General features: G+C 38.3%; 1 protein-coding gene across 1 annotated transcript; it reads left to right on the top strand.

Moving 5' to 3' along the window:
• Positions 1 to 14,347: 14,347 nt before the first annotated feature.
• Positions 14,348 to 15,767, top strand: LOC126609799 (F-box/kelch-repeat protein At3g23880-like). Its single transcript, XM_050277727.1, has one exon. The coding sequence runs from the start codon at positions 14,473 to 14,475 to the stop codon at positions 15,673 to 15,675; it is 1,203 nt and encodes a 400-aa protein (XP_050133684.1). The 5' UTR covers positions 14,348 to 14,472; the 3' UTR covers positions 15,676 to 15,767.
• The last annotated feature ends 444 nt before the right edge of the window (positions 15,768 to 16,211 follow it).

Here is a 16,211-nt window from a genome sequence, read left to right as displayed (position 1 = left end):
GCTGATGCTGGTAGGCTGCGATGTGAGTGATAGTCTATTCGCGTCTTTCTTCTGCCAGATCTAAGCTTGTGGCTATCTCCTTTTCGTTGCTCGTCTTTTGGTTGTGCAATATGCCCATAGATATCCTTGGAGTTCGTCTGGCCATTTTCTTTTCTTATTGGTGAAGTAGTCGGTTGCTACGATCATCATGTCTTTGCCCCTAGTAGCCTGGCTGGTGATTAGCTAGGACTTCGGAATGAATTGAAAGCTTTTTCACCACCAAGTCTTTTGTCATTCGAAAGCCTGCTAGTGGGGTTTCGTACTCTGCTTCGTTGTTAGATGCTTTGAAGCTTAGAGTGATCGCATGCTTAAGCATTGAAACGTCTGGGGTGGCAAGAACCACAGCGCTCACGAGCCTTCGTAGTTGGATGCGCCGTCGACATGCAAACTCCAGAAATCTCCATTGAAAGAGCAGGTGTGGCTAAAGTGTGTTCGGCTGCCTTCGAGGCGTTGTTGGGCCGAGTTGTTACGTTTGTCAGAAAACTTTGCATCTGCCAGGGTCTACGCCTTTATTGTCGCCGGTTTGGATTCGGCGGAATAGTGCGTCATGATGATGACTGCGTGCGCTTGAAGGTAAAACTTAAGCTTTTGGGTTATAACAATTATCGCCAAAGTTAGCTCTTGAATTTTAAACAGCATCGATGAGAGCTTTTGAACTGTAGAATACAGGTAGTCGGGCCCCTAGCTCTTCTCACATGATGGTAGAGCTTATTGCTACTTTAGATACCGTCAAACATGCGAATAAGTCCTCTGCTGCTTCTAGGGAGGTGATGTCGGGTAATTCTTCAAGTCCTTGAATGTGCATTGGCGAGCCTCATCCCAAAGTGCATGTTTCTCTGCCAAAGCAAAAGAGTCTGCTAGAGTTAGATCTTTTTTCATGATCAATTTTTCGAATAGCGGGTGGTCTGCTGGAAGTCCTTTTTGGAAGGCTGCTCTAGCTATCGAGTCGTTGCATCCAACTATTTTTGCCTTCTCTACTTTGAACCTCCTCACATAGTCGCGAAGTGACTCCTTTGGGTTCTTCTTGACGTCGAACAAATGGTCAGACTTCTTTTTTATCTAGCAATAGGATGAATATTCTTTGGTGAAAACCAAAGAAAGTTCATAGAAATTCCGGATAGATTGTGGCGGCAGGGTGTAGAACCAATCTTGCGCCTCGCCTTGTAGAGTGGTGGCGAATATCTTGCACATGAGATCATCGTTGTTTCGATAAAGGATCATTGCGCTTCGGTAGCACTTTAAGTGTCTCTCCGGGTCTTCATCCCCTTTGAAAGATGTGAAATATGGCATGCTGAACTCGTGTGGAGGCTTTGCCTGCTCGATCTTGTCCGTGAAGGGTGACCTGCTTATGTTGGTCATGTTCCGTCGTAGTGCCTCGTCAGTGACCTCGTTACGTTGGAAATCATGCAATCGCTTAGTCAAGAGTCTCTCTACTTCTTCCTGAATTTGCCTTTGTTGGGGTAGCGGAGCTCTCGGCTGCCCCCAGCCATGATTTGCTGGTCTAGGCTGCTCTTCCATGTGTTTGGCTCGTCTATGCCGCGAATGCAGTGCATGTGGTGTGTTCCTAGCAGGCGAACGAGTTCTTCGTAGGCTGCTGGTCGAACTTGAGCTGGATTGAGTGACTGCTTCTCTCCGTCCATCATGCTGCCTATTCTGATGTGAGGTGGAGGATGCTCCTTACGGGCTTAGCCGCGAATAGACAATTTGTCCGGAAGGTTGCTTATGTTGACTATCGGAGTATGACCCCAACCGTGAATGTATGCTCATCCGGGGGCCTAGTCGAGATTGCATGCTCCTCCACGCGCTAAGACGGGAATGTACACTGCCCAAACGTTCGACTCATGGCTGGTCGAGTGGCTGCTTACCGGGATGTTGTTGGAAAGGTTCATCTGCCCTTGTCCTACTTCGGGATACCTCGTCCGGGGCACGTTGGATCTTGATGTGTTGCAAAAGTTGATTCACCAAGGTTGTCTGTTATGCAAGGGCGCTCGTCAACTCTATAACTTGTCGAGACAAGTGTTGTTCGCCATTTGGATTGGAAGAGCTTGGAAGGAATGCGCCTCCTTGGGTAGTGGAAGGGTGGTAGACTCTGGGCGCGAGATTTGAGTTGGGAAATGTCAAATCCGTGAAAAAATGTGGTGAGAATGCCCCCAGCTCGATGGTACGTCCGGATTAGTCTTGGGCCGACTTGGGCTGCTTGGAAAGCCATTGAAGCAGGATAGGCCGTGAGAGTAGGCTGCTCGACGGAAGCAGGTTGGACCACGGGACTGGGCTGCTCGTCGGGAGCAGGCTGGGTCACGAGAGCAGGCTGCTTGGCAGGAGCAGGCTGGACCGCGAGAGCAGGTTACTTGGCGAGAGCAAGCTGGGCCGCAAGAGCAGGCTGCTTAGTATGTGATGCATGCGAATAGGAGGCTTGGGCCCGGGCCCGTGCAAACTTGGATGGCATGACTTGGGATGTGGCCTTGGTGCCATGAGCCTTGGATGGCACGGCTCGAGTCATGGTCTTGGTACCGTGAGCCTTGGATGGCACAGCTCGGGTCGTGGTGAAGGCTCCATGGACCTCGCCACGAGTGGCTACCGAAGTAGCCACCGCGGTGGTTCCCATGGTGGCCGTGGTGAAGGCATCATGGACCTCGCCGCGGGTGGCTACCGAGGTAGCCACCGCGGTGGTTCCCATGGTGGAAACTCGTGGTGGTGATGTCGCTCCACTTATTGTCGCATTTAGCCTCACGGATCTCCGCAATCCTATTTCTTGAACATTAGAATTTTCACTTGTGGAATTTTCTAAATTTCTAGCCATTATATTTTGCTTATACGTTTTATCAAACAACCTTTGCAAGTAAAAAATTCTAATAATAATAACGTATGAAAAATATTCAAATGGACTAGAAAATAAAGAAAAACCTTTTTGTGCGAGAGTCTTCTACGATTATGGATTTCAACTCTCAAACAGAGCACCAATTTGTGGATGCAAATTTATTCCTCATTGATCTTGGATAAAATTGCACCTACAAAATAAATAACACCTTTGGTTATGGCCACAAGCCTCACGCGCCCACGATGAATGGGGGGGCTTTGGCCGAAGAACCTCCGATGCCAAAGTTAGAATTTAGAGAGAAATAGTGTTTAGAGAATTTTGGGATTTTTGCCAGAATGTTGGAATTGGTTTTTGGTGGAAATGGGAGCATATATATAGGGATAGGAGGTGGCTTAATTTAGCAATTAATATATTAATTAAGAATAATATATTAATTGGTTAATTATCAATATAAAGGGAATGTTTTTATGACTTTCATGGCATGATCAGCTAATCAATCAAATAATGGTTGAAAAGATTAGCTAACCAATGTAAAAAAGGCAAATTGTGGTAGGAAATCAAAGGGAATGGCCGGCCCCCATTTTGGAGAAGGACCAACGGCTTTTAGGGTGATTTTTGGCTTTTAATTGATAATTTAATTGAAAATTAATGAGTTTATTAGGTAATAATCCCATTAATTTGTCAATTAACTCAATTTATGTGGAATATTTGGTAGGTTATAGAATGGTTATTTAATTATTTGGCTAGGAGGAAAAGTGAGGTAAAAATATATGAAATGAGATAGGTTTTGAATTGTTACCTATTTTGGGCATTTCTGACTTGGTTAAAGATGTTTATTCGCTACTCGTACGTAGGAATCCCAATGTGCCTCAAGGGTATTCTTGTCCTTTTTTATCCAAAGATCCATGTGTCGCCTTGTGATTATTTTTTGCTCCACAATTTTTGTTGGAACATCACCCTGAAATTGAGGAGAGCTTCTTATGATTAGTAATTGTAAGTTTACTTAAGGTGAACATCACACTCTTAAGGGTTGCATGGTTTTTCAAAGGATTTTCAAAAAGGCTTAATGAGTCTTGCATGTTTATATTTGATCCGAACATCATAGACGGGTTATATATTAGATATACATTTTCACTTGAAGATCACGCAGAAATTATGCATTAGGAAAACCTAACCTTCAAAGCATGCATGTGAAAATTCATAAGTAATTGGTAAAATTGCACATGATTGTTAATAATGACAGCAGAACCCTAGTGTCTCTTTAAATTGATTTTCTAGTTGATCTATTTATTTATTTTTATTTGAAATCCGTTTTAATTATCCAAAATCAACATTTTGCAAACTTTGTTTTAAATAATTAATTAAGAGTTTGTTTTAAATACAAATTATTCATTCAATCCCTGTGGAAAACGACCTTGCTTGAGCCATTTATACGACAACTACCTTGTTTTCTTGCAAATATTTTTAAGTATTTTTATCCCTACTTTTACATGTGGTAAAAATCCTATCACAACTCTTAGGACATCCAACTTTCCCTTGAGCAAATACTACTCAAACTAGCGAATTTTGGAGTGATTCTAATTGGAGGATGTTTGTGAGTCTTACAAATTGTTTGTGTAAAAGTTTCAGATTTTTCTACTAAACATATTATTTATGCCGATGAAACAAAGTAGCAGTTCATAGTGCGCAGTGTAGGAAAAATGACGTTTTGGGTATAAATACGATTTTTGTAGTCCAAAATGGCCTATTTTGTGCTCGGATCCTTCTGGAAAAGTGTTAAGACATTTTAAACCTTAAAAGAGCTATCTTGGGCCTGTTTTGGAGGGGGCCAAGGCCTAAAGCATCACTGATTAGTAATATGACATATTCTCCTTTATTGTTTAATAGTTTGTTTCCTAGTTTTATTCTAAGACATTTTCTAGGAAGGATATAAATTGTAGTACTCTAATAAAGGTGGCTGACCCTAGGTTTTTTCTACGAACTTTTGAGAGGATTGCCAAAGGCTTTGGCAGATTTCAGACTTTATTCTAAAATGTGTTTTTAATCTTTTTCTATTTCAATAAAATTACTTTTGATTCTAATTATGAATATGCGTAACTAATTTTTTTTGATACGGTAAGGCCATGAGCCTTAACATGGATAGGTAGTGTCATATCCTGGCCCGGGCCCCCACCACATCCCAGGCTCGACTTCACCGTAGCACAATATTGTCCGCTTTAGGCCCCGACCACGCCCTCACGATTTTGTTTCTGGGAACTCACACGAGAACTTCCCAGTGGGTCACCCATCCTGGGATTGGTCTTGCGCTCGTTTAACTTTGGAGTTCCGATGGAACCCGAAGCCAGTGAGCTCCCAAAAGGCCTCGTGCTAGGTAGATATGAGAATATACATATAAGGTTTACAGGATCCACTCCCCTGGGCGATGTGGGATGTTACAAGTAGCTTTTATTTAATTTTTTATGATATTATGCATGCATACTTTGAATTATTAGGCACTATGCTTGAACAATCTAATTGTCTTAATGATTAGCTACAATTAGAATGTTTAGATAAGTAATTGGATGCAATTTAGTTGGAATGTCATCCTGAAATTAAGGAATGCTTCTTGTGATTGATAATTGTAAGTTCACTTAGGGTGAATGCCACGTCTTAAGGGTTGCATGGTTTTTCAAAGGAGTTTCACAAATCGTTATGAGTCATGCATGTTTACGTTTGATTTGAATGCCACAGAAGATTTGCATGTTTGATATACGTTCTATCTTGAATGCCATGAGTAGAATGTGCATTAGGAAAATCTAATCTTCAAAGTTTCATGTGTAATTCATAAGTAATTGGTAGAACTACATAGGATTGTCTAGGTGACGGCGGAACCCTAGTACTTTTATAATTAATCTTTCAAAACCGTTTCCTTTAAAATTGTTTTCTTTAAAATTGGTCTCCTTCATTTTAATCCTTGGCAAAGATGACTTCTAGATTAAAACCATGAGTAAGAATAAAATCTAATTTTAGTCCCTTGATACATTAATAACCTCATTTATTAATTATATTTTAATTTTTTTTAATTATTTCTCTTTTTCTTCCTAATTTTTAATGTATTAATTTTATTTCATTTTCATTTCATTTATCGTAATATATTTTGTTGTAAACATTTCGATTATTTAATTTTTGTTAATACAATATATTTGATGTACTTTGTCTTATTCATTTAGGTATATTAACACATCCCGACCCAGAATGTCCACTAGAACTCCTAATCGAGCTGTGCTGGCAGACACCTGGATGGTGACGAAGCCATAAAGTGTAGTGATGTGGAAAATGTGAATAAATTTAAAACTAAAAGTGCCTAAATAAAAAAGTGCGATGTGAGCGGGAACGAACTCATTTCACACGTGGTGTTAGAGCATAAGTATAGTACATTAAGATAGAATAAGGATTATACCCTCAAAGGTAGCCACCTATACTGAGATTTGCCAAGAATCCTCGTCGATAAGATAATTCAGCTGCTAAAACCTGGAGGGACGAAAAACAAGGGTGAAAAGGCTTGAAAATAAAGTTTTATAAAAACCTTTATGAAAACATTGTAACCCTTCGCTGTAAAACAAGTATAGTTTCCCGAAAATCATACTACATATAAGTATGAAATCAAATACATGCCAACATAAGTATGAAATCAAATACATGCTAACATAAGTATGAAATCAAATACATGCCAACAATAAATCCAGAAATATGCCACAACATAATATCTCAACAGCAATATGAATATAATCATAAATTCAACAATATGTACTAGCATGCAAGTCTGAGTCACCTAATGTGACCTGTACAACTGCACCTTTTGCTTATCAATCTATGCTAACACACGAGTCGAAGTCACCTAATGTGACATGTACGACATGCTAGGTGTAATAATATACGCTCTAATGCCACGATCATGTGAAGGCCAGCCCTATGCGTGGGTCACCTACGAGTCGGAGTCGTCTAATGCAACATGTACGATAGGCTAGCACCTAACTTGGATCTAAGGGGAGCTTGTGGTGCGAGAGGTGAACAATCATGTGAAGGCTGGCATACTAACACCGAGGTGCAGCAATGATGAGGACTACATGAATATATGCATGCCATAATGATTCAATGATTGCAATCAGCATAATAAACTCACATGAACTTACCCGCATATCCCGTAGGATTATTTTAGCATCTCACCATAGTGCAACATTTCTTATAACAGTATTTAATCATGACATGATATGCATAAATCAATTCAAAGCACTTGTGGAAACTATAAGGTTATATGTATATATACTATAAAAAGGAAAAAAACCCATTCACCTGAAGTCCGCGCTACAACTCCCTAGCACGAATATTGAGGCTTCTCGAATGATCAGCGCCTAGAACAATTATCAAATCACATCTCAGAATTCTTATCAATAGAACACGTAACTTACATAAAACACATCCTCAAGGACGTTCTAGAATGATTTGAAACCCATTCACCAAAAATCAAACGTCGGTCAAAGGTCAACGGTAGGGTCCACAACCCTACATAACTTAATCCGAAAGATCCACACCTCAAATTTCCGATCCACAACTTCCAAAGATGCACATTATTCTTCTAGAACATCATATTGAAGTTTCATTACGATCCAACGGTTGGATCTCCGCCAATTGCAAATTCAAGTGGCGGTCAACAGTTTATTTAACGAACTTAAAAATCCAATTCGGGAAGATCCATTTGTCAAATTATGATCCTTCAGTTCCTATGGTCCTCAAATATTACGTACTATAATGTATTAAGGTTTGGTGACAATCCAACAGTCAAATCGTCGATTCATATAAGGATCAAGTGGAGGTCTCTATCAAAACAATGTTCAAACGATGAGATTTCATCAATCGGACTTCGCATAGGGAATTGGGGTATCAAATTTATCCTAGGAAGGTCAGGGGTTGCCTCGGCCCACGCGCCCTCGACTCGCCGGAAAAATCAACTATTTCTAAAAATTCTCAAACTTCATAGAAATGAAGATCTCAATGAGCAAAGCAAGTTTAATACCTATGGCCAAGTCCAATTTTTCCGGGAAAAGCCTCAAATCCACTCAAAGCCGTCGGAAACCTTAGAATGGGTGAGCTTCGATTCTCATTCCTCGGCATTTCGACGACCCTACAACTGGTTGGGTCTTGTTCCTGGGTCCAAGGGGAATTGATTAAGGGTGGTGGTGGGTGGTGAAACTCGCTGGATCGGAGGAATCACTGTCGAGCACCTATGATGCTCAGGTGCTGTTCTACACGGTTTTGGACCTAAAACCCTTCGAATTTGAGTGGAGATGGTAGATGGGAGGTTGTGGAAGAGATTACAGGTGTTGGATAATGGTGGTTTGATGGAAAAAAGGCGGAAACCGCAGGAATTTGGTCGGGTGGGTGCACGGATGAGTCAACAGGAAAGGGAAGTCTAGGAGTTTCTCTCTCTTCTCCCCATTGGCCATCTCTCACCCCTCAATTTCTGATTGGTCCTCCCTTTCTTTAACTGATTGGTCCCTCATTTTCTTGCTTAAAATTTGATTGGTTTCTTTCCCACAAGGTTGGAGTTCAATTTATTTATAACTAAACTTTAAATAACCAATTTCAAAGGTCCGTAATTATAATGTTATAATCTGGACTCGCGAACTGCTTTTGTCTATGTGCTTGTAGTGACGAGTACTACAAGGATACACTAAAAAAAAAATGAGCCCTACGTCTCTCTAACCGATGATCAACGAAAGTCAAAATCTTTGCCTCTAGGGGCATTTTTTCGTAAAACCACTACTTTAAAATTTATAAAATTGTAAAGGTAGGAACGGGTTGTCACATATGTTAAATTCATTATAATACATTTCCGTGCATACATTTTGTGACAGCCCATCCCAGAAATAATTTTGGGCGATGTGAAAAGACGAAATTGCCCTTGAGCGTTGGTGGCGTTGTGTGACTAAGTTTTTGTTTAAGGACCAATATGATGAGTCCCTAGTATGTTGGACCCAATCGCAAGTAAGGAAAATAATTGGTTTGATTGGTGGGTGTGCAGATAGAACCACACACACACATCCACATCACCTTCTCTCACTCACTCTCTCTCTCTCTCGGTTTCACTCACTCTCGTACTCTCTCTCTCTCTTGGTTTCACTCTCTCTCCTTGTTATACGTACGGACAAGAGCAAGAACGCCTCAAGCTTCACAGATCGAAGGTTTTTAGAGCACCATTATGTTCCTCGTGGTGCTATGAGTTGATTGATATCCATTTCAGGTAAGGATACCTTTGATACCTCAAGAACCCGAGAAACGAAGTTTCATGCACTGTTCACATGGACGTAAAACTACTTTTTTCAGGGAATTTGAAGCTCATAGGAAGCTTAAGGAGGTCCTCACTAGTCTTGGGATACCTCGTTGGAAAGAATTGGACGTCGGAGGGCCGAGATCGACGCATATCTAGGTAAGCCTAACTATCGAATTTTCTCGGGGAAAATCTAGTAATTTCTAAGCCTTGAAACTTATATAACGTGATTCTACATGTTATTAGCTTCATTTTGGTGCAAATTTCATAAGTTTTGGTGAAGAAACGAGTGAGAACAAAGGTTTTGAAGTTTTACCCAGTTTTCCGGCGACCGGCAACTCGCCGGAGACGAAGACAAAATATTCCGTCAGTTTGGACGGAATATGCTGATGCCGTCAATTAGTTTGGATGGTTACCGTTAGGATTTAACAGAATATTCCGCCGAATATTTTGACGGCGTTAACTGACGCCATCAGTGTGCCTGGCACGTGCCTGCGCATCTGGCCGTGCCTTGGCCGGTGCGTGAGGGAGCGTGGGTGGTCGGAAAAATAATCTAACAATTTGAGGATGATCCTGGGGTTGTGTAGGTCACTGTGGTATATTTATATACCCAATTTGAGCTATGTATGAGAAGTTATTAGCTAGTTTTGTGTATGTGCTTTAAAATAACATTTTTATAGTTAATTCGCATATAGGTGAAACTTATCCTGAGGACGAGAGTATCCAAGGGCGACTCGGGGGCTACGACCCTTCGACATACAAGTGAGTGGGCTTTTGGTTTTCAGTATATATTTATATACTTGATATTTTCCCAGAAAAATGTGTTTAAATGATGATATGCCATAAATGCCATGCATATGCATTTATATTTTGTGTATGAATTGGTGTGTGATACTTTATATGTATAAATGTGGTGCTGTGGAGGCTCAGGTAAGCTTAGGTAAGCTATGTTTGGTTATGTGAATTGTTGATGATGTGATATGTGATTGAATAATGTTGAGCTCATAAAACTGCATTTAGGGTGATTGTGATTTAGCCAGAGATATGACGCATGCCTATTTATTATGTCACCTCCAGCACTATATGCTCATATTGGATCCAATTTAAGTGCACAGTCTTGTCGTACAGACCTTATTTATGGTTCCGACTCGTAGGTGACAAGCGATTTATCGCCCGGCTATTATGTGAGAGTAGTATTGAGCATGATTATATTACACCCATTATTCTCGTACAAACTTTTTCATTTGGTTCCGACTCTTGTGCAATATATTGACGTATAAGTCATTGTAGTGACTCCGGCTAGATTGACTTTTGAGCTATAAATTCAGCCGTACAGACTACCACAGGGGTTCCGGCTAACATGTTATATTTCTATGAAATTATTATTACCTGAATTGCTTAGTCTGTTATATCTTGGCATGGCATACATATGATTATGATTATGATTATGTGAAGTATGATTTGAATTGATATGATTTCATATATATATTTATGTATATGCTTATATCTTGATTCTGGGAAAAATTATTCATGTTTTACAGTGAGGGGTTAGATATGTTGATAAATGAAATGGTTTTGTAAAACATTTGTTTTCGCCCACTCACATTTTCTGTTTTGCGCCCCTCCAGGTTTTAAGTAAGCTTGATGTTGGTGGCTTGAGGACGTCGGTAGTTCTGACCTATCTAAATAATAGTAGAACATTCCTGGTACTATATAACTAGTACTTGTCCTACTGGACTGCACCTAGACTTATTATGCTCTGATTAGGAGTATTTACTTTTGTAACTATCTCCTATCACTTCCTGTTTAGTAGTGCACTCTAGTAATTCGGTTTTTAATTAATCATATATTTTCTATTATTATTGCTTCCGCACTTTGCACATGGCTATGTCACTCTCACTTGACGACCAACATGCCTTGACCTCGGTCGGAGTGTGTCACATTTAGTTACACACATTTCAGTACATACATTTCAACACAAACATTTAGTTACATTAATTCAATATAATACATTTCGGTACTAACATTTCAGTGCATACAATTTGGTACACACATTTAGGTACATTAATTTATTATAGTATATTTCGGTGCTAACATTTAGATACATTAGTTCAATATAATACATTTTGGTATTAACGTTTATGTACATTAATTGAGTCTTTCAAGTTTGAAGAATGTTAAATAAAATTAAAAAATTAAAAAATTCTTTTTTGGTCAAAAAATAAATTAAAATTTGTATATTAATAAATTTAAATATTTAATAGGAGACATTAAATAAAATTCACATTAATTATTTTGAATTAAGGACACAACAAAGGATTATAATCAATATGTAATCTAACACTAGGTTTATTTTAAATTTCAATTTTCTTAAAGGATTAATGTCACATCCCGCGCTCGACTCCACCGTAGCACGATATTGTCCGCTTTAGGCCTCGACCATGCCCTCACGGTTTTGTTTCTGGGAACTCACACGAGAACTTTCCGGTGGGTCATCCATCAGGGGATTGCTCTCGCACAAACTGACACACCCCGACCGAGATCAAGGCATGCTAGCTGTCACGTGAGAGTGACGTAGCCATGTGCATAGTGCGGAAGCAATAATGATAAGAAATATATGAATAATTTAAAATCGAACTACTAGAGTGCACTACTAAATAGGAAGTGTTAGTAGTAAGATACAGAAGTAAACACTCCCAATCAAAGCATAGAAAGTCTAGGTGCGGTTCAGTAGGACAAGTACTAGTTATACAGTACCATAAGATGTCCTACAATTATTTAGATATGTCAGAACCACCAAAGTCCTCAAAGCCACCAACAGCGAGATTACCTAAAACCTGGAGGGGCGCAAAACAGAAAACGTGAGTGGGCAAAAACAAATGTTTTACAAAACCATTTCATTTATCAACATACCTAACCCTTCGCTGTAAAACATGTATAATTTTTCCCAGAATCGAGATATAAGCATATACATAAATATATATGTAAATATATCACTTCAAATCATGCTTCACATAATCATAATCATATGTATGCCATGCCAAGATATAACAGAGTAAGCAATTCAGGTAAGAATAATTTCATAGAAATATAACATGTTAGCCGGAACCCCTGTGGTAGTCTATACGGCTGAATTCAAAGCTCAAAAGTCAATCTAGCCGGAGTCACCACAATGACCTATACGGCAATATACTGCACAAGAGTCGGAACCAAATGAAAAGGTCTTTACGACAATAATGGGTGTAATATAATCATGCTCAATACTACTCTCACATATTAGCTGGGTGATAAATCACTAGTCACCTACGAGTCGGAACCCTAAATAAAGGTTTGTACGACAAGACTGTGCACCTAAATTGGATCCAATATGAACATGTGGTGCGGGAGGTGACTTAATAAACAGGCATGTGTCATATCTCTGGCTAAATCACAATTACCCTAAATGCAGTTTTATGAGCTCAACATTACTCAATCAAAACTAAGAAAAGTCTTAGTTCTAATTGGGTCACAAATCTAAAACAATTTAACCCAAAAACAACACTTAAACCACATCACACAATTTAACGTCCATGGGCATTTTTGTCAATTCACGTCAATGAAAAATATTTTCTGGGACGGGCTGTGACAAACTCGCTTAACTTCGGAGTTCCGATGAAACCCAAAACCATTGAGCTCCCAAAGGCTTTGTGCTAGGTAGAGATGGGAGTATACATATAAAGCTTACAAGATCCACTCCCCTGGACGGATGTGCACGCCTGGATTTAGGTCGGGGTGTGTCAATTAAAGTAAAAAAAAAAAAAAAAAAACCCCTTTTAAATAATCTTTGTGGGAACAACCTTGCCTGAGCATTCTTACTATAATAACTATGTTCTCTTGCAAATTTGGTGTGATTTTAACTCTCTTTGCATAGGCACTTAAAATCCTATTAGAAATGTTAATTGTTTTGCAGGTACAAATTTGTCAACAAAAAAAAAATCCCTTTTAAATAAATCTTTGTGGGAACAACCTTGCATGAGCATTCTTATTACAATAACTATGTTCTCTTGCAAATTTGGTGTGATTTTAACTCTCTTTGCATAGGCACTTAAAATCCTATTAGAAATGTTAATTGTTTTGCAGGTACAAATTTGTTAAGATAGAAGACGGTAGAATATTGCTACCCCATAGTCCATCTTATATATGAAGAATGAATTCAAGAAAATGTTTCACTACATGTATGCTACAAGGTAACACACCAATGATAATTGGTCTCACTTACTTTCAAAGTTATAATGAAAATTGTACATCAAGAAAAACAAAACGGAACTGGTTTTCACACATCATTTTTTATCTCTCACTTATTTTATATAATTTCCTTATTTTTTGGTTACACGATGGATACAAAAATGTCCGTTAATTCTAAAACAAAGCGGATGACACTTTACCATATTGACATAAAGTAGTAATTCATATGTGCCATGGGGCAGGTTCGACCCTAACCAATCCTCTTCTCTTAACATTTAACAATTTAACCCACTAATATAATCATTTGACCAAAATAAAATAAAATAAAAAATCTTCAAAATGATGCACCACAATAACACAATCATATTCTAGTTTCTAGAACTTATATTAACTTTGCATTCTCTGTAAGGTGTCTTTAGATTATTCTACTTTAATTTTTAGGAAAACTAATGAAAGACACTTGAAAACTTTGAGTTTTAACGATAAGGACAAAATAAAGAATAAAGTGAATAATACCAATTTTGACTTTTTAGTGTAAAAAAATGATTTTTCGTTAAAGTGAACAGTACTGTAGACTTTTCGTTAAAACTCCTTTAATTTTTTAGTCTGTCATCTACAGAAGTAAGGTTGCGAATTATTAACAGATTCTTTTAAATACGAAAAGCCTATGAGTATTCTCCTGCAAAAAGTAAGGGTCCGTTTTGTAAAACAAAAACAACAATTAGTTTTTTATTTTATTTTATGATTTAAGAATGCTTTTGGTTATTTAATTTCAAAATGATTACTGAGAAAGAAAACATTGAAAATGTGTCTATTATAAATTTAATGTAGAATTAAAAAGTAAAATTTGAATGGTTAGTTTTGTATCAAATAAAAAGATTAAAAATAGTAAAATTTAAACATATGATCCTCCATAAAACTCGAAACTGACTCGATCGCCCCTATTTATTTAGTACTGTTGAAATTGAACCTCGATCTACAGGCCTTAGGGACTTGTATTTTGATCTAGTCTGGCTCTCAAATTGGTGGTTTTCTTTCCTGTGTATATATACGTGAAGAATTCCTCTGGAACAAAATTACCAAAATGTCCCTGGTGTATGAAAGTGAAACTCCTGAAGATAGGGTGATTGAAACACTATCTAGGTTGTCGCCCAAGTCTCTGATGCGATTCAAATGCATACGCAAGTCTTGGTGCACTCTCATCAATAGTCCAGGTTTTGTGGCCAAACACCTCAACAATTCCGTGGACAACAAACTATCATCCTCCACTTGCATCCTTCTCAACCGTTCTCAGGCTCATGTTTTCCCGGATAACAGTTGGAAACCAGAAGTTTTCTGGTCCTTGATTAATCTTTCCATTGATAGTGATGAGCATAACCTTCATTATGATGTTGGAGACCTAAATATACCTTTTCCACTGGAAGGTCATGATTTTGTACATATTGACAGCTATTGCAATGGGATTGTCTGTGTAATAGCAGGGAAAAATCTTCATTTGATAAATGTTCTTTTATGCAATCCTGCAACGGGGGAATTCAGGCAACTTCCCCATTCATGTCTTCTTTTACCTTCCCGTCCTAAGGGAAAATTCGAATTGGAGACGATCTTCGGAGCATTAGGATTTGGTTATGATTGCAAAGCTAAAGAATACAAGGTTGTGCAAATTATAGAAAATTGTGAGTATTCAGATGATCAGCAATACTATTATCATCGTATTGCTCTTCCTCACACGGCTGAGGTATATACCACGGCTGCTAACTCTTGGAGACAGATCAAGATTGATATATCAAGTGAAACCACTCATTATTCTTTTTCAGTTTACTTGAAGAGATTTTGTTATTGGTTTGCAACCGATGGCGAGAAATACATACTTTCATTTGATTTAGGTGATGAGATATTTCGTAGAATACAATTGCCTTCTAGGAGAGAAACCGATTTTGAGTTTTCTAATATTTTTCTATGTAATAAATCAATTGCTTCTTTTTGCTCTTGTTGCGATCCAAGTGATACGGATTCTACATTATGTGAAATATGGGTAATGGATGATTATGACAGAGTTAAGAGTTCTTGGACAAAACTCCTAACCTTTGGACCCTTGAAAGGCATTGAGAATCCATTTGCATTTTGGAAAACTGATGAGCTTCTTATGGTTGCCTCCGATGGAAGACCCACCTCTTATAATTCCAGTACCGGAAATCTCAACTATCTTCATATTCCTCCTATTCTCAATGAAGTTAGAGATTACCAAGCTCTTATTTATGTGGAAAGTATTGTTCCAATCAAGTGAATTAAGTTCAAATTTAAGATATATCGATGGAACATTGTTTTGTTGACATCATATCCACAAAAGTAGTACTCATAGCCTAGCGCTGTTCTAAATCTCATGTTGTGCTACGTTTAACTTTCGCATATGAAATTTTATTATCCCCTTCCCGATGTAGTTTTATTTTTTTTATTGATCAATTGAATGTCTCTACTTGGTCCTCTAAACTCAAATTGTAGACATAACAATATATTATTTTTATTAAATTGCCACAAGTTATACTTTTGATTTCAAGAATCAATAGCTTAATTATTAGTAGTAATGTATTTATGTATGACACCAAGGAGGACGAATCTATTAAGGTACCTGGTGGTCCCGAGATCACCCAAAATTGGCTTAAGTGGCTATGACGGCCTCCGAGTACCACCTAAGTCTTGGTTGTGGAGGAGAATACTGCAGCGTGATGTGATTATATTTTCATATATTTTAATCATATAGTTCTATTAAGGATAGTTTTGTAAAAAACAAAAGTTAACAGTATCAATTTTGTAAATAGTTTG

This window comes from Malus sylvestris, chromosome 17, assembly GCF_916048215.2.
Source record: "Malus sylvestris chromosome 17, drMalSylv7.2, whole genome shotgun sequence".
NCBI classification, from domain to species: domain Eukaryota; kingdom Viridiplantae; phylum Streptophyta; class Magnoliopsida; order Rosales; family Rosaceae; genus Malus; species Malus sylvestris.
This window is presented reverse-complemented; position numbering and strand designations above follow the sequence as displayed.